At 46.4% G+C, this 23,994-nt stretch overlaps 1 protein-coding gene across 1 annotated transcript in view; it reads right to left on the reverse strand.

Annotated features, from left to right (window-relative positions):
• The window catches only part of LOC8034352 (NEDD8-activating enzyme E1 regulatory subunit), a 55,874-nt gene that overhangs the window by 31,077 nt on the left and 803 nt on the right, over positions 1-23,994 (reverse strand). The window contains exons 2-8 of the mRNA XM_029982647.4: positions 16,233-16,336; positions 14,711-14,771; positions 14,574-14,604; positions 12,917-12,988; positions 11,692-11,771; positions 9,376-9,485; positions 5,226-5,398 (exon numbers count right to left, since the gene is read on the reverse strand). Coding sequence (XP_029838507.2) covers positions 5,226-5,398; positions 9,376-9,485; positions 11,692-11,771; positions 12,917-12,988; positions 14,574-14,604; positions 14,711-14,771; positions 16,233-16,336 — 631 coding nt within the window. The remainder of the gene's footprint in view (positions 1-5,225; positions 5,399-9,375; positions 9,486-11,691; positions 11,772-12,916; positions 12,989-14,573; positions 14,605-14,710; positions 14,772-16,232; positions 16,337-23,994) is intronic.

A 23,994-nucleotide genomic window follows, 5' to 3' on the forward strand; every position in this document is an offset into this window, starting at 1 on the left:
CCACATTGCTTACGGTGGTTGGCAAGATGCCCCCTCCCCTCCGCATTGTTGCGCACTTGGAACACCTTATCTTTGCTTACCTTTTTCTTTTGCCATTATTGTTATGCCCTTTTCCTTCTTTTTTTTGCCTTTTGTTCTTTTTTTGTTTTAGTGAGCTTTCTTTTCTGTTGCTTGCTTAGCATTTTTCTATGGATCAAAAGATTTTTTCTATGCATCTTGCTTTTCATATTAAGGTATTTAGTGCACAAGGTAGAGGGAAGAAGGACAGGGCAAAAAAGAGCATGGCTCACAACTATGTTTACTGACAAAAAAGGTAGAGAAAGAAAAAATAATCTGCCGCAGACTCGTGCATCTATCACCAGCTCCGTGAATGATAGTGGCTCGTTCATCCAGGCCCGTGTGGGCTCTTCATTGTTTGTTCAAGGAATTCCCTTTCCTTGTTTGACAGTGTTACGGATTCAACGCTAATACAGTTCCTGTTCTCACGGAGGATTTAGAAGGCCTCCAATACCTCGCGGGTTTATCTGTCCTCCCCAAGATGTTGGTCTGGCCGAATAATGGTCTGCACGTGCACTCCCTGCAATGGAGTGGAAGATTTCCACCCACTGTAGCCTTCAAAGAGCAATCATGCTCCCGGAGTCTGTCATTGAGGCATCTGCCCGTTTGGCCTATGTAGCTCTTGCCACACGAAAGAGGTTTTATGACGCCCCAAGTGCACGGAAGGGATTTGTTTGCATGCTTCTTGGTGCACCTGTGTTTTGTGGTACACTCAGCATGTGCGTTCCCTCTAGGGCAAATTTGGCTCATTTTTTGTGGTGCTGAAAAACCACTCTGACCCCATAGCGGCTTGCGACGTTTTTTAAATTATGGGGCATCCTGTGCAGGTACGGTATTACTACTGGCCTTGTTCTCTCGACACTGGTCTTGTTGGACTGGAAGCCTTTTGCCTTCTTCACCAAAGCATTTGCCACACCAGCCAATAGGGTGATGAATAGCCTGCTTTCCTAATGGTGAATTTGCGTGGTTCTTTCTGCACGCTCTCGAGCGCTCTTTCCAGAGCGCTCTGGTTGAAAGAGAGTGCCGTGGCCAAATCGGCTGGTTCATTCCGAGGGCACCTCTCCTTCTCAGAGCGCTCGCCGGCGCTCCGTTTGTAGCCGTCGGAGTGCGGAGCGGCGCAGGCATCACGTGGTACTTGGATGGGGATCACGTGGTTTTGTTGACGATGGCTGGCAGTGGTCTGGGGTGGCAAAGCTTTGGTGGTGGTGTGCGGGGTATGGCATGACGACGATTGATATGTGGTTCTACAAAGTGCTTGTGCATTTGACGGTGCGAGGATTACAACAAACGGGACGACATTCGTTTGCGACCGTAACAGGAAAAGTCGACGTGTGAAGTTTTCCCAGTGCTTTCACGAGATAGTTCATCTCACGGCGGTGAATTTGTATAGCGCCGTAAATATAGATCTAAACATTTTTTTCTTTGTTGTAAAATCGTTTTATGACATCCTTTTTCCATTTAAGCTGTCTAAAAAAATGTTTTTTTCCTTCGCATGTGTCCTTTAAATCTTACTTTAAATGTGCAGAAATTAAAACCGAAACTTAAGCTCTGTCCGGCAACATTGACCTCAGGCTGCCAAAAACATGGCTATCACTTGGGACGAGGGGTCACGTGGTCCTCCATGCAACGACGGGCGGGAATGATGTGGGCGTGTGCCCAGTGCAAGTGTTGTCTGCACTGTAATCTTCATCACGTTTTTGTGTCTACGACATTTGACGTCATCTGCACAACTGCAGCATCAGTGTGAGCACACAGTGTGAACAAAATTCTGAGACGACGGTGGTTGTGACGCAGGAGATGGAGGTGATGGCAGGATGGCCAGGCAGCTCCCAAGAAGCGCGCTTCGCAGGCGCATTGCGCCAATCACGTGGACACTGCTGAGCACCGAGACGAAACGTTGCTGATGAAACCCGTAACGCTTGCCAGGAGAAGCAAAAACGAACAAAAAGGAGCAATGGTGATGACATTTAACTCAATGTTGAAGCGCCAACACTCGCCAACACCGTAGCCTTGACAGCACCGTTGATTGCGCCTCAATTTTCCCGCTAAAGTCAGCCGAGTTCGGCAATTCTGCGCATTCGAAAGTTTGTCGGACCGTGTAAGGAACATTTAGACAGAACTAGGTCGTAATATTTGACGTGTGGGCTTCCTAGGTGACACTGAAAAGGACTGCATGGTTTTTTTAAAAACGACAAATGAAGTGGAGTTGCCCTTTAATGCCATTAAAATCATAGTGAAGTCAAAGTTCGCTGCTTTTTCGATTGACAGCTGCATGGGAACTACCTTGACTACCGAATTCATTAAAATATAGACCTACATTTATTTTGTTTTAACCTTTCTCAACGCAGATTTTTAAGATTAGAGATCGACCTACAATCAAGACCAAAGGTAGACCTGCAATAATACTGAGCATAATTTCCGAGCCTATTGCACTGGCCCAGGAGCTCACCCAGAGCCGTATATAGAGAGGGTTTGGTCAATGGGAGGAGCAGACAGAGCAAGGGCATGCACCAGACACAGATAAAGAGGGGTGCAAACATGCTCTCCTGGCCCACCAGAAGCCAAAAACAATCCCCTAGCGGTGGTAGCGAGAAACACTTTTAATAAGAGCGGAAGAGTTCAACGCAGTAATTCTTTATGGTTGAAAATATGGTGCAAGTGACATTTCAATTATGATCGAGCAAAAAGGTGAAAGAAACAAATGTGCTACTCTCGAACTCTGTTTTGCTCGGACGGCAGATGCCTGGCCCTTGGCGTACAGATTACGCGCAGCGATCGAAACATTACGTGCACCATATTTTTAGTCAGCGAGCCTTACTCCGAAGCACTTATCAATTTTGCGTCTCGCAGCCGCCGGCAGGGTCGCGAGCTTCCGGTTGGCCTCATTTTCAATTTGTGAACGTACCCTGGAACACGCCCAGCCCGCTTTCGGACGATGGTGCCTCCTCATTTGCCTTTTACGGTTCCCAATGAATGGCCAAACTCTCTCTATATACGGCTCCGAGCTCACCCGTGACAGCACGTTGCTGCAAAGCGGTGAAGCTTGACGTGCGTGCGCCGGTGAGAGGCGGCACGAAGGTACGCATGCAGCAGACACAATAATTGAGCGATCTCATTCGGAGTACAAGACCCTGGTTCTGTCTGATAACAGTAGTTGCCATCCCACTACTTTGCAATGTTTTCTTGCAACCTTTAGCTCCCAACATCGCTGACTTGATTTAGAAAAAAAATTGTGAGCCATTTCACTCTTTTGAAGGTGGATGATCAGCGAAGCTGTTTAACACACGACACAGACCCGCCCAAGGAGCTGGGGAAAACTAGACACGCGCAACAGGACCACCACCCAGCAGAAAAAAAGACACACGCGACGGGACCACCACCTTGAGAAAGTGGAAGGAAAGCAAACTAGACATGCAAGCGCTTGGAACGACGACAAAGAGAGGGGGGTGCAAGTGTAAACATGGCCGATGCAGGTTCCACAGCGGCAAACTTTCGAGAAATTTTCATTATCTACCTGAGAGTCTACTAATCTTGAAAATGGTGCTACTGAATAGACCTATTGGTAAATTACTCAAGCATCAAGGAGAATGCAGGGAATGGTGTTCCATGCATAGAGTTATTATAATGTACGCCAGAGGTTCAACTGGTGCTAGTGTCTATGCGACTTCCGTGACGCAAATTGAAGCAGACAGCAACCAGTCTACTTTTGCGGTGCTCCTGCACATTCCTATGGGAAAATGCGCATGCATTTTGTCTCTTTGCCGGGTAATAACACAGAACGCTTTGGTTATTTGGAATAGGATGTACCTTGATTAAACCTGTAAAAGTGCAACTGCTTTAGTTAGCGCATTTTTCTTCATCAGTAAACGATGTTTAACTTTGCTACATTTCAATCCCAAACATGTGTTCCGCAGCAGGTGCGTAAAAACAAGCGACGATTCAAAGCAAACTAACAATCGAAACGAATATAGAGCGAGTTCAAGGCTTGCCACCACTCCGGTGACGCTTGTATATTGATAATATGCCAGTCCTGTCACTATATGCAAATGACCGCGTCGTGGATGAGCGGATAAAAACATTCAAACCGTAGAGAATAAAGTCCGTGGGCTATGAAAGGTGTCTCTTCGCACTGTTTTCTCTGCCGGGCAGCTTTTATCAGGCACTTGTTCTCAAAGATTTCGAACGTGCGAGTGATGTTTTCAACGCGGAACAAACATCTTTGCACATCGTCACGAGCAGAAAGAACAAAGCTGTACTTACTTATTTAAAATCGGAATTTATTACGTGGTTTTCAATTAATTTTGATTGTGCATGCACGTTACTGATCCAGCGTTACTGCATAGTTCTTGCCGTCTCCCTTAATCTCCAGATGTCCTTCGTTGGTTTGGCACGTATATCCCTCATGCTGAAAGACGCCGACGCCGCGTTCGCGCTAACAGTGTCCGACAGTGCACATAAATACACGTACGGAGCTGTGTTTTTAATGTGATGAATTTGAAAGACAAATGCCGTAACTGACCAAATATTTCATCGGCTTGACTGAGAAATGTTCCAACGTGCCTAGTACGTACAAATTATTTGTGATATTTGCTCTTATAATTGAGCGCAGAGAGAAAATGCACTCGCTTTTTCCCATAGAAATGCATCACCGGAAGTCAATTTTCGACTGGTTGCTGTCTGCTTCAATTTGCGTGAGCACACTAGCGCCACTTGAACCTCTAGCGTACATTATAATAACTGTATGGTTCCATGCACCCATGCACTGGCGTCTGCAGCAGCAACTGTTCTGAAGCAAAAGCCTAAAACAAATGGCATCTTGTATGCGTATTTGTCAACACTTAAATTTGGTTATTTACTTCAAATTTTTTATATCGGAAAAGCATGCACGTGCGGTGGTAGAAGCGTTGAGTTATTAGTCACTGCACACGAAAAATCTACAGAACCCTAGCCATAAACAGCTTCGCTGTAATTTAGACGAAGTCGGCAATCAAGTCGCCAGAGGCACCGGTTCGCGACTTGTTGCTCACGCACGCTTCCGTGAAACATAGAGCCACGAGCGAGCCAAGGCAGAGCAGACGTCCGCGGGCAACGTCGCCGTCGGGAGGAAGGACATGTCGAGGACATGAGACGGGTGCAATGAGCCGCTCGATTCCTTAGAGGCTGCGTACCAGGGCCTGCCACTGGTCCAGCGCCTTGAGGAGCAGCACGACGTAGGGGGTGTGGCTGTGGTCCCTGTCGCCCAGTGTCTCCATTCGCGTGGCATCCACCAACGCCCGGAGCGCAGGGAAGGGCCGGTCCAGCCGCAGGTCGTCCAGGGCATTGTCCGGGTGCGTCTCCACCACTGCACGGCCGCCCCCCCCCCCCCATCAGGCATCCGCTCCAACACCACCGGGCGCTTGCATATTAGGGGCGAAGCTCCTTAGGGGCTAGCCATGTCCGTATGTCCGTCCGCCGTCGAGTGCATATGCTCATGCTCGTGAGCTCACGTGCTCACGTGCTCACGAGCACATGAGCACGTGCTCCCGTCCTCGTGTAGGGAAAAAAAAAACACATCTTCACGTGGTGAATGATGTTGATTGGGGCGAAGCTCTGGTGGTGCTTGTCTGCGTAGATGCTGAGCCGCAGCATGCCGAGCCTTTCGTTCGTTTTCATTCATGTCAGAAAGAGAATGTGTGGTATGGAACGTGGTTACATACGCATTTGAGCATTTGATCGCAGCATGACATGGATGAAAACGAACGAAAGGCTCGGCATGCTGCGGCTCAGCGTCTACGCAGACAAGCACCATCACAGCTTCGCCCCAATCAACATCATTCACCACGTGGAGATGCGGTTGTTTTTAATCCTTCTTTGGTAACGCCGCAGAAAACCGAAGCCCCTCCAACGAAAGCTGCAGTCCCGCACTAATACTTCAGAAAAGTGTTTGCAACTTTAAGAAGATGTTTCAAATCCAAGTTAAAGCAACTTTCAGACAGCTGTTCGAGGCAGAGAGGGATGCGCGCGGCTACGCAATTACGGTGAGAAGGCCAAGGATAATTTCCAAGCTTGCTTCGTTACAATTATTTTTGTACTCACTACACGTAACTCATTTTGGGGCCGAACGACAAAACTGCCATTATCCCGAAAAAAGAATCTTCGAATAGCGTTCAATGTTTCTTTCGCGCATCCTTCTAAGGTCCAAGTTTCTATTGGTAATATAAACTCTAGCATTCATATGGAACTCACTGTATGCAATATTGTCGACGAAATAAAATCGGAAGCATCCACCATGGTGTGACGGAACATTTCTACTCGCTACGCTTCTACGTCACTAAAATCAAATTGGCAGTGACTTCTAAAGGAAGACCCGAGCCCAGGGACGAGAGAAAGTTTTCCCAACACACTCACTGGGTCTGAGGCTCTCCACGGCGTCCCTGCTAACCCTAGCCGAGTGGGCCGTGGTTTCGTCAGCGGCAGCCTACGTAGGTGCAATTACGGACACTTCCGGCAGAAAAACAACTGCTTTCCTTTCGATTTTTGCGTTTCATCGCACACATACCTTCCCGAAGCCATTGAGGAAGCACCATCTTTGAGAGTAGAAACAAACTGCAAGCTACTTTTGTTGAGTATGTGCCCGACAGAAAGCAGAATTCGTACAGATTACAAAGAAAGAAATTATCCGAGGAATTTCATGCCCTGTCGGAGTATTTTCGAGGACCTTACTCAATGCTGCATGTAGCAGTTTTTCATGAAACACCGTCGTTAAACGATTGCAGGTATACTTTTTATTGAACTAAGCAAAAGAAAAAAAATTATCTATCTAGCAAAATTGCTCGCATCTTCACGATGCCAGCATGTTTAGCGCTTTAACAGCTTTTATTTGAGAAACATTTTAAATGACGCAGCACATCCAGTCAACTGCGTCGACGCCAGCCATCAAGATTGCACGGAATCCAAGAGAAACTCGCTTCGGGGCACGAACGAGTAGACCTTGCTTTCTGCGCAGTTCTAAAGTGAAGGAATGAACCCGATCAACTATTTTTGGCAAAGGCCAAAGACTTTTCGGGGATTATTTCGATGGAAGGCAGTTTTCATTGTTCTCAAGGTCGCACATCGTGGGGTTCGACGGTGTTCCCTTCGATGGGTTTCATGGAATGCCGACCCGAAACGCCCGAGCAGGAAGCACTCAGGCTAAGAGCACTGGTTCTCAGGGTGAAAAGTTACACAAAAGGAGCACGTTGCATGAATAAAGTAAAGTGGCGACTTCCAAGAAAGGTTGGGAAACTGGGAATGCACATCGCAGGCTGCACCGAGTAGGTTTCAAGAGCCCAGGAAAATGACAATGTTTTTACCAACTAGGGGTTGCAACAGCCATGCCAGTTACACCACCAGCAACGCAACGGCAATCTAGGAGCAGTTTATATAGAGAGTTTGTTTCAGACGCACTGGCACAGTGCGAGTTCCCTCCCAGAATGCACCGCACTCGCGGAGTGCCTCACAAACGGTGCAGCGAGTGGAGCCCGACGCCGTAGCCATCTATCGTTGTAAGAGCACAGACCTCAAACCAAAACTAGCACCCCGGTGCGCAACGCGACAGGCGGGAACGCGAGACAGTGCGGTCGCTGCAACGTTTACATTTGCGACGACTTAAACAACTAGACTGTCCCGGAGATATTTACGAACGACATATGTTTATGCTGCAAGCTGACAACGAAACAGCCGTAAAAAGCAACAAAAGACAACAGACTTTCAATTCTTATAGCTGTTTACACCGGAGAAAAAATCATTGACACTACTTGAGCAGAAGCTTCATCAGTTTTAAGTGTGAACCACGGAAGTGCTTCGAACTAGTCCATTGGAATCTCCGGCAATGCGTTTCGTGGCACCTTCAATTTCGATCCTCGCATGCAGACGGCTGGGTCCGCTTTCATTCCCGATCAAGAGAGTAGAGATTGAGCTTCCTTGAACAAACAACGAGGGTGCAAAATAACTGCTGTAGGTAAATGCTAAACACAGCGATTTTACCCGAGCCTCAATTAAAATCTCTATGTTTAGTTTTCTCTGCTGCTAACTGAATGCGTCCCAGGTTCTGTTGCGAGCCTTACCGAGAAATGCCCACTCGCGAGTCCAGAATGGGCAGTATTTTGACCAAAACTTTTCACCCGTATATGGATGATGAGAGAGATCTCGTGGCAGCCAACGCGTTTGTCCCGAGCCTTTCTTTACTCGCCGGTAGATGTCGGCGACTGTACGGAGACAAAACATACTGGAGCTTGCAAAAGTATGACTTAACAACTGGTTTCCGTACAAAATAGCAGACTCGCAATTCAACCACACATTCGATCCCATCGCCCATGGGACGCAATTTCTAGCCTCAAATCTACTTTATTCTTGGTTCCGCTCAGTGCGAATAACGAGCAGACGAACCCCCGTTGTCTGCTCTTACCCGAGCGACCCGCGGCGGGATTGCATTCTGATGCACGCTTGATTCTCCCAATGCAGCAAGTGCATGCATGTGTGGAGTGCCGGTCGAAATGAAGTCTCTCTACGCAGCAACGAGAGCAGCGAAACAAACTTGCTATTAGAACAATGTTTAGATCTCGTGACGCCAAATTCCCCGCTAAATTTAGCGGGGAAACTAAATTGAGGTATAGGTCGTGTGACACGAATTTCTTGATAGCAGGAAATGCACGAATGGATAGACTTCTGGGACTAGGGCTTCCGTTAAAAAGCACTTCATGCCTTAATGTTCTTTAGCACTGCGACTTTATGAACTAAAAAAAAATAAATAGAAACTACACTAGGACAACAAATCAGACATTTACGACAGAAAGTCTGATTTTCACGATGTGCCTCTCTCGGGGACACTTGTTCATTATGAAGATATTTTACAAACCGTATGCGTGTACAGTGCATCTCGACTTTCCAGAATGTGAATGGCTGTATTTTTATTTGAGTGTTCTTTTGTTCCTGCAGCAGTCTTCCCGACAAAGAATGTCGGGGACTCAGTCAAGCTGCAACAACAGCAGCTTTCGGTTTCTTCATACGTGCGAGACTTATAAAAAGAAAAAGCACTATCACGATTATCATTAACATTTTTCGCGTGTCCCTTTGTACAAGAAGTATTATAGAACAGAGACACGTGCAAATCCGATTCCATTAAATAAAGACATAAAAAAATACCTTCACCTTGGTCAACTGATGTTCAGAATAAGCATAGATCCCAAACGGGGATCAGAGGCGGAGGTGCCTTCGCAACGTGTAGGCCTTCGGTGCAGGCACTGACTCTTTATAACGACTGGAGCCATTTGGCCAGACGAAAGAAAAGCGGGTCTTCACCTGGGTGTTCCTTGACCTGGAGCCTCATGTAGCCAATCATCCCGTACGAGCGGCACACCAGCAACGGCACTCCAGCATCCCACAGCTTCGCGGCTAAGTCCAGCAGGGTCCTACGGCAGTACCGGAAAATGCGGAGTGTCATCAGCACAACGCCAAGTTGTGCAACTCAAACACGCTGCAGAATTGACAGCACGGGCGTTGCGCACACATATAGGAAGAACCCTAAAGACTGAATTCGCGTACAACAGGTTGCCGCATACTATATCCGCAGCCGCCGGTGGATCCAATCGGATCCAAACTGCAATTTGCAACTTTATTTTTCAGACTTTATGCCCAAACGGTACCTTCGAGGGACGTCTGCTTGCACAAACAAAACCTTCCCAAGGCCTCGCATCTCGTCAATGTCATCTCCTTCACGACATCCTTTGCGAGCGTTGCTGGCTTTGTTGGTGGAAGTATCACCTTCACCGAACTCAGATTAACACTACGTAGAAAGTCGCTATAGTTGTTGCGAAAGTCACAGAGCCATCAAAAGGCTCTCTGACAAAAAATCTCTCAGCCCTCATAACTTCTCTTATGGGTAACTGCACTCCATATCTTAGAATTTGAGGTTATGGCAGTTTTAAATGAGCCAACATCCCCGACTTCCAAGGTATAGTTTTATTTTGGCATTGCATATAGAGTTGAGCCCGTTTATATCGAACTCACGTATTTTGAATTATTGTTTATATCAAACAGTCCAAACATCCCCTTGAAAATCACATGTAATATTATAGGAGCGTTGTCTTTTCGTGTCGAACTCCCATGGGGAGTACACTTGATATAGCGAACAAAGCCCGTTGCTTTTCCTACAATCCAATTGCGCAGGTGGCTAGCACATTGCTTGTGTGGAGTGGCTGGCAGATCGCCAAGCCTGCATACACGCGGGAAGAAAGATACACAGTGAAAGAGCAGTTGTGAGAAGGGAGAAACAATGAACCGTAAGAGAAAAGTGGAGGACTGCGAAAGCAAGGGGAAGGGCACGCGCAGGCACGTAGGGAGAGCAGGGAGTGACCACTGTTGGAGCGGTAGCCTGCGCCCTTTCATCAAACACTGCTGATGCTGCTCGACTCCCTAACCCCAAAATAAAATAAGCAAAAAAAAAGTCTTTGGCGAGTTGAGTGAGTTAAAAACAATGGTTGTTCAACTGCACTCCGAATACCTTATCTTTGTTTACCTTTTTCTTTTGCCGTTGTTGCTTTGCCCTTTTTTATTTTTGTTTTTCTTTTTTTTTTTTTGCTGATCGAATTATGTCAGCTTTCTTTTTTTGTTGCTTGCTTAACTTTTTTCTATGGATCAAGTATTTTTTATGTGTCTCGCTTTTACATTTTTCTTTCATTTTTTTTAAATTATTTGCGTGTTTAGTCATTTATGCTGTGTGGAGGTCCCGGCCAGGTACGCGTGTAAGCGCGGCGGTGTTCGTGGTCTCTGCCAACTATGCTCTTATGAATTTAGCGACTCTCGAATGCCCTATTTGGTAAGCTCCCGTTTGTCGCAACCTTGGCTGTTAGCAGAGATGCCAAGAAATTTCAACTTGAGCTTAATTTAACATATTTTTGTCTATCAAATTATTGATAAATCGAACTATTTTACGACTTCATTTGAATTCGATATATTTGAGTTTGACTGTAGTTCTGTAGTTATTTGATTTTGAAGTTTAGCTTTGGGAGCCTACCTCAAAACTGAAACTGCCTGCTTGAAAGGACGGCAACACTGGTACACGGTTGGCATTAGATTTCAGGTTGCTCGATCATTTCAGGTTGCTCGAGTTTTGAGTCTATGGAAATGATGAGATACAAAAACGTCTAACTTTCTGATTTGCAAAGGCTTTGGGACTTCAAAAATGCTCGGTTGGACGCAACGATGGCAATCTTCCGCACAAATGAGACAGACCCTAGAAGTTTTCACACGGTCACACTAATGCCAGGACCGTGAACCCAGACGCTGCTGGCAAGTGACAGCCTCAACCTCCACGCGGGTTTCTCCAAGAGCCCAGCAACTGACTGAGCCATAATTGTGTAGCTGCTACCAGATACGGATGTGCAAAATATATTTCCGTACGTTGAATTCATCCCAGATTAGACAATAGTTTCACTAATCTGCCAGTAACTACCCCGAAGGGTCGAACAACATTTGCTACCTTAGATCTAAATATGTTCAGGTTGGAATGTCGCTACAATTTTCTTAGTGGTGACCCCATGAGGCATCATTGGTGCAATAAATAAGAATACGACGGCCTTCCAATATTTAGCGCGTCAACTTTCGTTTGAAACTCACTTTTCCTTGAGCCCGGTGGCAACCACGACTGAGAACTTGGAGAAGAAGCGTGGATTGTGTTCCAGGAGGTGCTCGGGAGTCTGGAAGTCGTTTAAAGCCCGTCAGTGTCCACTGTTTTTTCCTATAAACTGAATTTATAGCGTGCAGAGCCACGAACGGCAACAAAACTGCCTCGGTAATAGTGACCTGCAGTGACGGGGCGACGTTGTTCAGCATTACTTTGAACTCGGTATGCTAGGCAGCGCTGATTGTGTTGTATTTGAATCGTTTTAACCACTTTATAGCTTGCTAATCTATAAAGCTGAAATTGGCAACGGAGTTCCGTTTTATCTACAAAAATAATGGTGGCAGTCACCTTCTAAGCTGGTAAACCCGTAATTATTGATTACCGTAAAATACCGAGCATCCGCCTGTTTCACAATAAGCCCCTCGATTTTATAATGCACAGAAAATATGCAAAGGATATTTTTTTAAATATTGTTGACTTAAAGAGCATCCATCCCCCAGTTTTACACGATCAACTCGAAATGTGGAGCACGTGCTTGCTTAGGATTTTAAGGTAGATCCGAAAATGTACTCTAAATTACTACGGTGTTTTCTGGACAATAGTATGTGAACTATCTACGTTGAAAGTTTACATGGTGCCAACTATCTACAGACGTGGATTATCCAAGGATTCGCTTTCTAGATTGTTCGTTATGAAAGACTTGAGAAAGTTCATGAATGACAGAGTATGTTAATGATCATTTATGTCTGATACAAGTGTCCTTCTGCGAATAAAGCAGGGGTACTGTAAATGACTTCATTTTCGCGAATTTCGCGAATCGCCTACCATTCGCAAAAAATAGGTCCTCCAAACAATTCTGGTAAAATGTAAACTCATTGGAATCTATACTGAGATCCCACCACATCGCGAAAATTAGAACCCGCAAATTATTCCAAAACTTCAGCTTTGACCTAAATCGCGAAATATTGAGCCCGCTTTCAAAATAAGTCGTTCACAGTATGTCAAGGTTTGCAGTGTATAAGTTTATACGTGCCGACTAAATATTCGGTGCTGACAACCTAGGCAAAAACTTTTCAGTTGAAATGTGCTTCTACGGATTTTACACCCTATAGTCCAAGAAATATGGTACGCAATAAGGAAACTTTTGCGCTTAAAATGAACAATATAAAAAAGACTGGCATGCAACTGATAAGTTTGAGAGCGCAGTTGTGGACTGACCTCATCCACAAAGTCTCCCTGAACATCAGGGTTGAGCTCCAGAAGCAATTTGGTAGCAGTCTGAGCTCTTGGCTGGAAAGTGTTGACAAAAAATTAAACTTCATGTGATAATGAAATTAAAATATAGCTCTCACCTTAAGAAATAAGTTAATTATGATCAACGAAATCTGCTACTGGCAATCGTACGTTTGCATTTTGAAGGAGTGGCTATATTTTTCGTTCCAAACACGATGCGTCTCGGGAGTGCTCAGGGCGCGTTGGTGACGACGTGTTTTCCTTCACTTGCAATGCTAAGGGGAGGCCGGTGTGGACCTCACCATTTGGTGGCATGAACGCATTACAACCTGGCCATTCAAGATCTCCTCGCGGGAGTTGATTAGGCGCGGGAGAGAAGGGAGATCCGGGTTGGCCAACTTGGGCGGGGCTCAAGCGCACGCGGCTTGCCTCTGTACTCCCGTGCGCTGCCTTAAAGGGGCCCTGCAATCATATTTAAGCGTCTATCTTTTTCGCGGTTTCCACGTCTCTTGGGGTTCAAACAAGCCAGCGGGCACGGAGAGAGTAGCTAACTTTCAGTGCGTCATATTTTAACCGGACGACGCGGAAACCTCCTCCACTGACAAGGGCGACCCGCAGTACTGAAAGCGCGCAAAATGTGACGTCTTTGGTCCTGGGCTTACTACTGGTCAGAGCCGCTAAAAGCTTCTTTTTAGTCGAAATACAAAATATAAGTGGCGCAAACCGTTTCAATTATTTATTGAAGTAGTTTTTGTTCAATATTTTAGATCAGAAAAGAAATGAATGCAGTTCATAAAGTACGGAAACAAGAAATGACCCGTCGACATACCTGCCACCAAGCGGTGGAAAAGGCAGCGCATACTAGGAAGTAGTGGTGGGATGAGGCGCCGACACGGAAATGTCCCGGATGTACGCGGCGGCGCTGCGGTCGTATAGACAGGTGGATCCGACCGGCTCCGAGCGTTCCGAAGGCCTTCAGCAAGAAGCTTTGTCTTGCGGTTTGGCCGCTTTGCGGTATGACAACACAAAGTGGCTCCCATTCTGAACTGATCTTTACCCCGTGTTTGCTGTCATTTGTGGTCAATGAAGTGTCATGCCGAATTAGTGTTTAATTGTGCAGCAAATGCAATGCGAGCCGCCCTGGCTGCCCGCTTTATACAGCCTAGCCGGAACATGCTCTAGTGGCGCCCTCTCGAGCCGTCGACACGGAGTGCGGCAGCCGTGAGCGCTCGCTGAGCTCACTAGCCCTCCTCTAGTTCACGGCCACTCAAGCAACCAAGGACGTCATGAAGGAGGTTATTTTTTGCTTGCTCTTGTAATTTTGATTTGCCTATAACTTTTAAAATAAAGGGAATTTCAAGAAAAGAAAAGTTCCACTAAGTTACTATGTTCAGTGTGCTCAGGTTCGGTGCAAATTAAAAACCAGTAAAAAAGTCCTTGCAGGGCCCCTTTAATGGGTAGTTTGACGTAATGGCATCCGGATTATCCACTTTAAATATTGTATTGGCGTCTTTACGAGCAAAAAATTGGTGTGTGCATTGTTGCCAGAACGTGGCTGACATTGAGACAATAAAATAGGTGCTAAAATTTCGTTTGCATTTGAATGCAAGATTGAGAGCAAGGTGAGCCGGGCAGATCTTACCTTGCCGATGCTATCCTTGTCAAGAAAGAAGCTGCAATGCGGACAATCCCTTTAAAATGCGGTCATCGAGAGGGTACCATCGTACCGATGCAACTTCCATTCTAAGGGTGGAAGACGACCGACCAAATGCATCTTACTTGTTTCCAACGTCTTCGGCAGTGACTTGGTTGCCGTCGACGATGGTAAATGCACCAATACCTGACAGGCAAATGAGAAAGAAGAACTGAGCAACTGGGAGTATGTGGCCCCGCTGCAGCAAAACAAAACACCCACGGGTGTGCCAGTCGTCCATATGCTCAGCTGCAATAGCCCAGTTTGACGTTACTCGAGTTTACTCGCAACACCTTAAGCACCAGTTTATCTTTAAAGAAGTACTAAATTGGTTTTTGAGACTGTCTTCTAATGGCGCAACCCTAAGCATCCTACAAGAAGTTACAATGGTACATGGACTTTTTACCCTCCTAAAAATGCAACGGTTCACCACACCCCATTTTCTGAGATCTGAGAAAAGAAGGACGTCACGACTGTTTGGTCGCAATTTCAACAGCAAGAAAAGTCACGCACCATCATAATTTTTAATTGAAAAGATGCTCCGAGCATGGTCCACCGAGCGATTGCCATTCAAAACTAACCCTTTGAGGTCATGCGTCGCCCGATTGAAGAAACCCATTCCCAGTATGTTGTCGGACGTTGCCTGACACCACGACTCCCGCTCTCGTTTAAACCTTACTCCTATGTTATTTTTGGCTGGATTGGTGGCGCCATCTCTCAGCATGTTTCTTTTTATAGTTGTTTTTGTCCATAGAGGGCAGAAGTGCTCGTGAGCGGCGCAAGTGCGGGTTGCTTCAAATTTCGCTGGCTGGAAAAAGCATGGCGGCATTAATGTTAATTTTGACCCATAAACTAACATGCATATAATGGATATTCACTAAAACTTCAATGTGAAATTTCATCAGATATTCACAGTTTGAACGTAGAAGCTGAGACAAAATAGGGTGTATTAAAATGCCAAACTAATTGTGGATTGGTAGAACAATTTCTCCCCATTGAATTGAGCACCAAGTTCATTACCAAGTTTCGCAAACCTGTGCGTCTCTCCAATGATCTAAATCACACTCCTCAGTAATTTTGTATACGATTACACTGATCGTCTAAGCAAAGACTCCAGAAAGTCAACTGAATCTTCATGCTATTAGTACAAAGTGCCAAAATTGGGACAGTTTTTCAAAAACTGAGGTTGCTTAAGACCTAGCATAAAGTTGGCATCACCTGCATAAGACTACCCATTCCTTGAAGTTTCAGCTTCACTGCAGTGGCACCAATGAGCAAAAGTTGAATTGTGTACGTAGGTGGTGTTATGCCCATTGGTTCTCACAAGGTTAAATTTCTAAAGTCGGCTTCACTTCAGATATAAATTTAGCTCTTACCCCAGATTGCCGCAGCTTCTCTGTGATGTTCCTAATAAGCAAACACAAAGCTGCGCCCATTGGTGCCATGCTGCACATTAAAGCTCACTGCCCATGTGTGATACCTGTCAGACGGGCACGTAAAATGACATTCAAGCAAAAGGCCTTCGGCACTTTCAAATGCCAGGCGTGTTGCGGGCATTTAGCAGGGAGGGCCGATTTGCCTGTGGACACCAAGCTGGCAGGGCCTCACCAGCAAGCGCGACACTCTTCAGAACTTCTGTCCCTGTGGCCGTGGCATTGATGAGGCAAACGTGGCCAGCTTCGAGAGCGGCCTGTCCGTGGTCACCCCAGAGCCTGCGCAAATCCGTCCATCGTCCATACATGTCGTTGTCAAACAGCTGTGCCCAGATTAATCCAAAGATTCGTGAAGATTCACTCGGCGTAAAGAGTATTTCCAGGTCACGCATAGTCCTGTCCGTAAAAGGATTTGAGTACCCGTGTAAAAGCACAACCCCTTCGGGCTGAAGCTATGGGCCCGTGAAGCATCAGCGTTTATTTATTTATTTCTAATACTACTAATCCCATTCGTGATTTTTGTAGGTTGGTACATCATACAGAAAGATTTTTTTTTTTAATACACATTTAAAGACAGTGGCATGCAAGCCTAAGTCGGCAGGTGCGCTTCCAAGTTAATGAGAAAATGGTTATGGTTATATCTTGTTCAGCGATGTAGATTTTCCATTTTCCTGGGGGGGGCGGGGGGGGGGGGGGGGGGGCTGAGGAGTTCTCCAAAGGCGGGGGCGGGGGGGTTGCACAATTTTTTTTTACATTGGCAATTATCAGCAGTGGACTCCTCTCAAAAGGAACTTGAAGGGAGAAGAAAATTTATTCCATTTATCAGAAGTTTCATTTAAGCAAAGTACACAAAATTTGTGAATTATTACTTTATTTCAAAAGCTTTAAGTATAGATAACAGGCTGACTAAACAAAACAAGATTATTGGCCTCTTGTTAAGTTTTAAAGTATATAATGTTGACATTGGGAGGCTGGAGAAAAACTCTGTGCACATCTCCTAAAGCATCAAATACAGCTAATGTTGATAAAAACAAAACAAAACAAAACAAAAAAACATAAATGAGTTTGTATGGCATTGTTTAAGCACTTTTTTCACAAACTCGGGTCCACCACATGAGCGAATGACGTTTTAGCGAAAACGACAATTGAGCGAGTCAACGTTTTAGCGAATAACGGGGGCGCGTTAACCCACCCCCCCGCGCTGCGCTTACGCCGCTTCGGGGCAACAGTCTGCGGCAGCTCATTACAAAATTGTGAACCCACTTGGCCCCCCAGAAACACCGCTTCGCGGCGTCCGACTATTCGCTAAAGTGTCATTCGGTAAAACGTGGGCGTTCGCTAAAACATCATTCGATCAACTGAGTGCTTCCCCGTTTGGGTCCTGAAGTTCTCGATCCCCATTTGGGAGAAAATCTCTCGGGCCTTCTCCTTTAAGAAGGGTCCGTTGATCGGCAAATTGGCACTGCGTGCACGCTTAAACCAGAGTAGAAGCACATCCTCAATTTCCCTGCACGCCGTCGTCCGCATCCACATACGGTCCATTGCGAAGGTCCCAAGCTCGACGGCGTCTTCGATCTTTCCTTTGTTCTTCAATATCCTTGACAGTGTAAACTTGGGGATCCCACATTTCTTGGCGATTTCTGTCTTTGTAAGTTGGTTGCAATCAAGTTCTTGAATTATCTTGACTTCCATTGCGAGCGAAAGTGCATTGTGCTGTCGTTTCTTGGTGGTTTCCATTGCGGATCTACGATTAGCATGATTAGATATGGCCAGACTTGTACGTAACTTAAATACTCTACTCAAGTTACTGTATCTTAAATACTTTTGTGAGTAACTTAGTATCTTGCAAATACTTTCGAACGTCAGTATTTCGTACTCTAACTTAAATACTCTTTTCAAGTAACTTGTAATCATTTTAAAGTCACTTCTAAGTTACTTTCTATTTTTTATTTTCTTTAGAGGTGGGAAGCTTGGAAAGTATTGAACTCCAGTTATTTTGGTTAGGCGCCCTGCCATTGCAGATACATTTTGTGCCAGGTAATACAGTGCACTTCCGTGCTTCTGCTGAAAGAGGTGACACCGAGAAGCAGGTGTCGCAGCCTCAAGCCAAGCGGACGCGTGTCGTGTCTTCTAACTGGGCAAAACGTCAAAGCACATTTTCTTACAATTGGTTTGTGCCCAAGCCCAAGAGCAACAGAAATTCCGAAGCAGAAGGGCATGCGGGTGAAAGCATAAGATGTGTACAAGGCTACATGCCAGAGGGAGGGCGCTTGTGTCAGAGAGAGGGTGGGTTCTACAACTCTGGTAAGAGTTGACAGTAAACTGGAGTTTATTTTTCTATGTTATGGAGTCATGGGTGTACCAATCAGGGGGCCAAGAGGGGCGCTTGCCCCCTCCCCCCCCCCCCCCCCCCCCAGTAGTTATTAGAGCTGGGGGAAGGGGGGGCTAGGCATTGGTTTTATCCCCCCTGAAACAGCTGCCATTGGGAAGGGCAAACACTGGCCGGCGGCGCCCTAAGGATTCCAATTGCCCTATCCCCCGGCTAGGGGGGGGGTTTGGTTTGCCCCCTTACTCAAGACAAGTTGGTATGCCACTGTACGGAGTGAAAGCATATAAAAGAAAGCCTTCCAGCTTTAGAAATGCCTTCGCATCTGCACGCAGTCGCATACACCGCTCGCTCATTTCACTAGGCATTCTTCGCACAGAAGACTCGTAAGACGCGACTACACGTCTCCAAATCGGCAGCCCATCGCTCGCGGCGTACGCAGCGTTGTCTTCGGTAGCACAAATGACCGCTGGCGTCCACCACGGCAGTGTTGTCAGATGGCCGAACCCGAAAGTCCCCACGTCCGCGCCAAAAAATCCCTGTTTGACCCTACCCGGGTGTGCAAATTTCCCTGCGGTTGTCGCCACAGGAAAAAAATTGTTTTATTTTATTTATTTTGCTTATTTGAGTGAGCCTGCCTTCTGTACCTCTTTGTGAGCACGTTACAATTGATTAATTAGCTTGCTTAAGAAACACGAGATTGAATATGTAAAAGGAAAAATACAAGGTAATCCAGGTATTCAGTTTAACAAATTAAGAATTTTTGTGTTTATTGCATAAGTCCCTAAAACTTGAACAGCATTTTTAAGAACACCCTGGTTATTAGGACCTTACGTTAACAAACATTTGCAACAATTGCCTGCATGCTGACATCTTTGTTTGCTGTGCTGTGCAGCGCTTTCTGAGCATGTGCTATTGCTCTGCTGTGTGGTATATATAATACGCGTACGCAGCTCAGTAACTCCGCTCAGTACACAGCTCAGTGATTCTGCATTTTTCACCCTGGTGATAAGCGATGGAAAGGTCTATAGACCCACTTTTTTCAGACAATCCGCTCCACAACTGGTTGGTTGGCGCAATCCGACGGCACAGGTATTCCCCAAGCCGAGCTCAATAGCACATCACATGAGGCAGATATAATCGAGACGATAGGCTCGAATAAAGACAATAATCAAGACGATAGGTGACCTCGTAAGCCGGGCGCTGCGCCTCCAATGAAAGCTTCTACTGAGGCAAACATTTGGATTACCGTAACTCGACCGACCGTAGCAAGCGCAACTCGATGCTCCGGGGCCAGGGCCCCCTCTCGGGCTCAAGTGCACCTGCACTCCCCCCCCCTCCCCCCCCCCCCTCCCCCCCCCCTCCCCCCCCCCCCCCCCCCCCCCCCCCCCAAAAAAAAAGAAATAAAAAAAAACCAGCAATAAGCGACGTTAGCGCGAATGTTGCGAGCGTAGCGGCCTTTCGAGTTTTGGAGTTTTCCATTCTGAAAGTGCCTACAAACTCCTCAAAAGTCAAAATTCGTCCCTACATTCCTACAGCGTAAAACAAAATGTGAATTCTTTCTGACTTTGGTTGTGCCTGACGATGAATTGCAGAGAAAATTGTAACTTGAGAATATCTTGAAAGTAACGAGTTACTTTTGTGGAGTATTTTGTACTTTACTCAATTACTTTACAAATTTGAGTATTTAGTACTCTACTCGGTTATTATTTTTCGTGTTACTCCGTAACTTAACTTAAATACTTTTAGTGAGTATCTTGTACAAGCCTGGATATGACAATGTCGTTTATGCGGGAACATGTGCTATTGTTGGATTGTCTTGGCTAAGCTATAGTGGCTTGGTCATTGTTCGTTTTCATAGTTGTCAGACTGCCACGGCTATTTCCGACTAGTGTCACTATATAAGTTACGCTTCAGAGTAACGACACTTGGCCATATTGTGGCTTAGAATCATGGTTGCCAGTTATCTGAAACTTTATCTGAAATCACAGGAAACGCTTTACCGTCCTCCACAAATGTTTAAACAGCTCGTGACAAAGGAAAACAATATTACATGGCCTTCCTAACACTGAATCTAATGCTGAGGAAGTTGCACTTTTGAATCATGACAATCGGCAGTTGCATCTGCTCTGCACAAGCCCCAAAATGGCGTCGCCCACAACAATGTCGGGTAACGGAGTGTCGATACTCTAAGCGCAGCTCACTGAGTGGCTCTATTTGCGACGTTTATAGTTTTCGTTCAGTTTAGTTTCATTTAACCGAAGTAAGAAAATAAAAGTGTTCCGATTAGCCAAACATTTTTATCATTAAATACATAAGAGACCAACCAGAAGTGCCTACATAGTTTCGTTTATGCATATTTTTCGTTTAACCGAGTTTTGTTTAATGGGAGTCCACTGTACTTTATTTTAGGGGGTACATTTTACAGCAAATGTATATAGCCATGTCTCCGTCGCTGTGTGCGTTACTTTGCTTGCATGCCACTACTAGAAGCTCGTTACATGGCACGTAAACAGCGTCTCGGTAAGGATCATGGCCGGGGGGGTAAGTGAATTTCACCGAAACTGTTAGAAGTGAACGAAAATATATGTGTAGGCTTGGAAAGTGGTCGGACGAACTTGTTTTGCGGAATACTCGGCAAAATAACTCATTTATACAAGTTGTATTACAAGTCGCTTAGACAGCCACATAGAGAAATACCGTAGGAACAATCGGGCCAATTGTTGCTTCGCTGTGACGTCGAGAGTCGGGCGATCAGGTCTTCAAGCAAGAGGCCCGTCGGCCCGTTCTGGCACTTGTAATGCCGTTGCTCGGCACGCACGGTCGCAACCAAAACCTTCCAAACCTGCGAGTTTTCAAATAGTGAATTTTCGCAGTAAAAAGTTTTGTTTGTATCGGGAACTAAATTTAATGCCGAGTCTGGTAACAAACCTGACAGCGTGCAGAAAACAGGATGCTAAAGTTCTTCTTTAGAAAATGCTTGTGTGAAGCGTAAATGCCCTTCTTACACGTACACATTGTTGCCTGTCGCCTTTTAACCAGGCTTTGCAATGTGCTTACGGTTTTCTAGCATGCAGAGTTTGGTTCTAATTACCCCCATTTTATTCTAGTGTGGGGGGGCGTCGGTAGAAGAAGAGGACGGCCGAGCGAGGCGCAAGCGGGGGCCAGCCGGCGATAAAAGAGGAAGAGAGCGTGGTGCACGAGGCTGGGGCCGGGCAGGAACGATAGAGCCGTTCTGGCTGGTCTGGCCTATGGCAATCCCCGGGAGCATTTCACCAGCGAGGTTCGGATCAGGACCGAAGGAAACGGCGAGCCCTGGCTGTGATAGCCCAGAACAGCTAGCCTACACAGCGCTGGCGTAGGGAGGACGATCCGCTGGTCTGGACACGGACTCCGACTGCAAGCTGAGAACGACGGGCAACAACTAGGGTCGGCGGGTCTGGACTGCCGGCTCTCGAAGACGGGCAACCGGGCAGTACAGTAAACCCATTCGCTGTCTTGTCGTGTTGTGTTGTGTCACTTCCTGGGAGACGAGCGAAGCACAGACCGATCGGACGGCAATTATTATAGAGCGACCCCACAAGTGGTGAAGACAACTCAAACTGCTGTCCAAATGACAACTCTGGAATATGCTCGAAACACTTGGACCTATCAAGGATGGTCTTAAAAAAACCGCATAAAAGAACCATGGGACACGGCGCGCACATGCACACGGGAACTGCCAAAATCGGGGTCGCCGCCGCTCGCCATGGCTCGGCGGACAGACTGGCCGCCCCATTAACACACACGCCTCCGCTTGTGGCGCTGAATGCTCTCTCATGGCGCCGCCTGGGCATTGCCGGCTGGCTATAACGTCAACCTGACCCCTGTCGTCAATAGACCGATCTCACTATGCGTTCGGCGCATGCGTGACGCCGCCACAAATTTAGTTCAGACAGCGCACAAGACTGTTCGTGCCCTGCACGCGCAGAGTTCCAGCGAGGTTGTCGCACGTGCAGAAAGACTAAAGTTCCCTAGATGCATTGCGGCAGCGGTGGCGTCAAGGAGGTTATAATGGGCAGGAGGTGGCGTTTCTATCCCCAATGCATGGAGCGAAGTGTAACGGAAATAGGCGTGGCCACGAGCTGCAACGAACATTTTTTGACTAATGGGAAGCCTAGTGAGTGGGCGCCGCCACTAATTTCGGTGCAAACAACCGCGTTGCCATGACATTTCCGTGGCAACACGACTGTGTGCACCGAAAGTGATGGCGGCACCCACCGTTATTTGAAACAGCGCTTAACGGGAGACTTTTAAACCGGTATGGTCGGAATTGGATGAGATTATTATAAACGAATGCCTGGTTGCCCTGCAGAAAGTAAGTGACTAGAATTGAGACGCTCTAGACGACGCACCGTGAAGGCGGTGCGCTACACATTTTTTAATAAACAGCAGCAGCAGATCGCACGAGCGCGCATGCAAGCCAGGAGTGCACAGAACAGTGGGGCTCGCGCTTCAAGTTCTGACTTCGCTCGCACATAATGTGGAACTAAGTATAAACACTCACGCTGCAAAGCATTTGCATCGTGGACGCCCACGGCGGACGCCGACCGCATCGAAAGCTAGCCTCGTGAAGCACACGCCGGAGCAGATTAGAAAGAAGACGAACCGCCGGTGCGCAACCCCACGGCCTCGGAACGGGTGCGCAAGGCAGTCTGGGATTAAACGCCTCTTCCGGCTTCACTCAGGCTGACGTCATGCCGGGTCCTGTCTGTTTAAACCAGAGAGTTATTATAATGTACGCTAGAGGTTCAAGTGGCGCTAGTGTGCTGACGCAAATTGAAGCAGACAGCAACCAGTCGAAAATTGACTTCCGGTAATGCATTTCTATGGGAAAAAGTGAGTGCATTTTCTCTCTGCGCTCGATCATAAGAGCAAATATCCCGAATAATTCGTACGTACTAGGTAGCTTGGAACATTTCTCAGTCAGGCCGACGAAGTAATTGGTCAGTTACGGTGTTTTTCTTTCAAATCCATCGCATTAAAAACAGTGCCAAAACAGCTTCGTACGTGTATTTATGTGCACTGTTGGACACTGTTAGCGCGAACACGGCGTCGGCGCTTTTCAGCTTGGGGGATATACGTGCCAAACGAACGAAGAACATCTGGAAATTAAGAAAGACGGCAAGAACTACGCAGTAACACCGGATCAGTAACTACATGTGCATATACGATCAAAATTAATCGAAGGCCACATAATCTATTCCTATTTTAAATAAGTAAGTACCGTTTTATTCTTTCTGCTCTGAGCGAAGCTGCTTGTTCTACATTCAAAATATCACTCGCACGCTCGAAATCTTTGAGAACAAGTGCCCGATAAAAGCTGCCCGGCAGAGAAAACAATACGAAGAGACAACTTTTATAGCCCACGGACTTTATTCTCTACGTTTTGAATGTTTTATCCGCTCATGCACGACGGGGTCATTTTATATAGTGACAGGACTGGCATATTATCAATATATAAGCGTCACCGGATTGCTGGCGAGCCTTGAACACTCTACATTCCTTTCTATTGTAACTTTGCTTCGAATCGTCGCTTGTTTTTACACACCTGCTGCGGAACACCCGTTTG

The sequence above is a fragment of the Ixodes scapularis genome, unplaced genomic scaffold (assembly GCF_016920785.2).
Source record: "Ixodes scapularis isolate PalLabHiFi unplaced genomic scaffold, ASM1692078v2 PGA_scaffold3__209_contigs__length_174095766, whole genome shotgun sequence".
Classification (NCBI taxonomy): Eukaryota; Metazoa; Arthropoda; class Arachnida; order Ixodida; family Ixodidae; genus Ixodes; species Ixodes scapularis.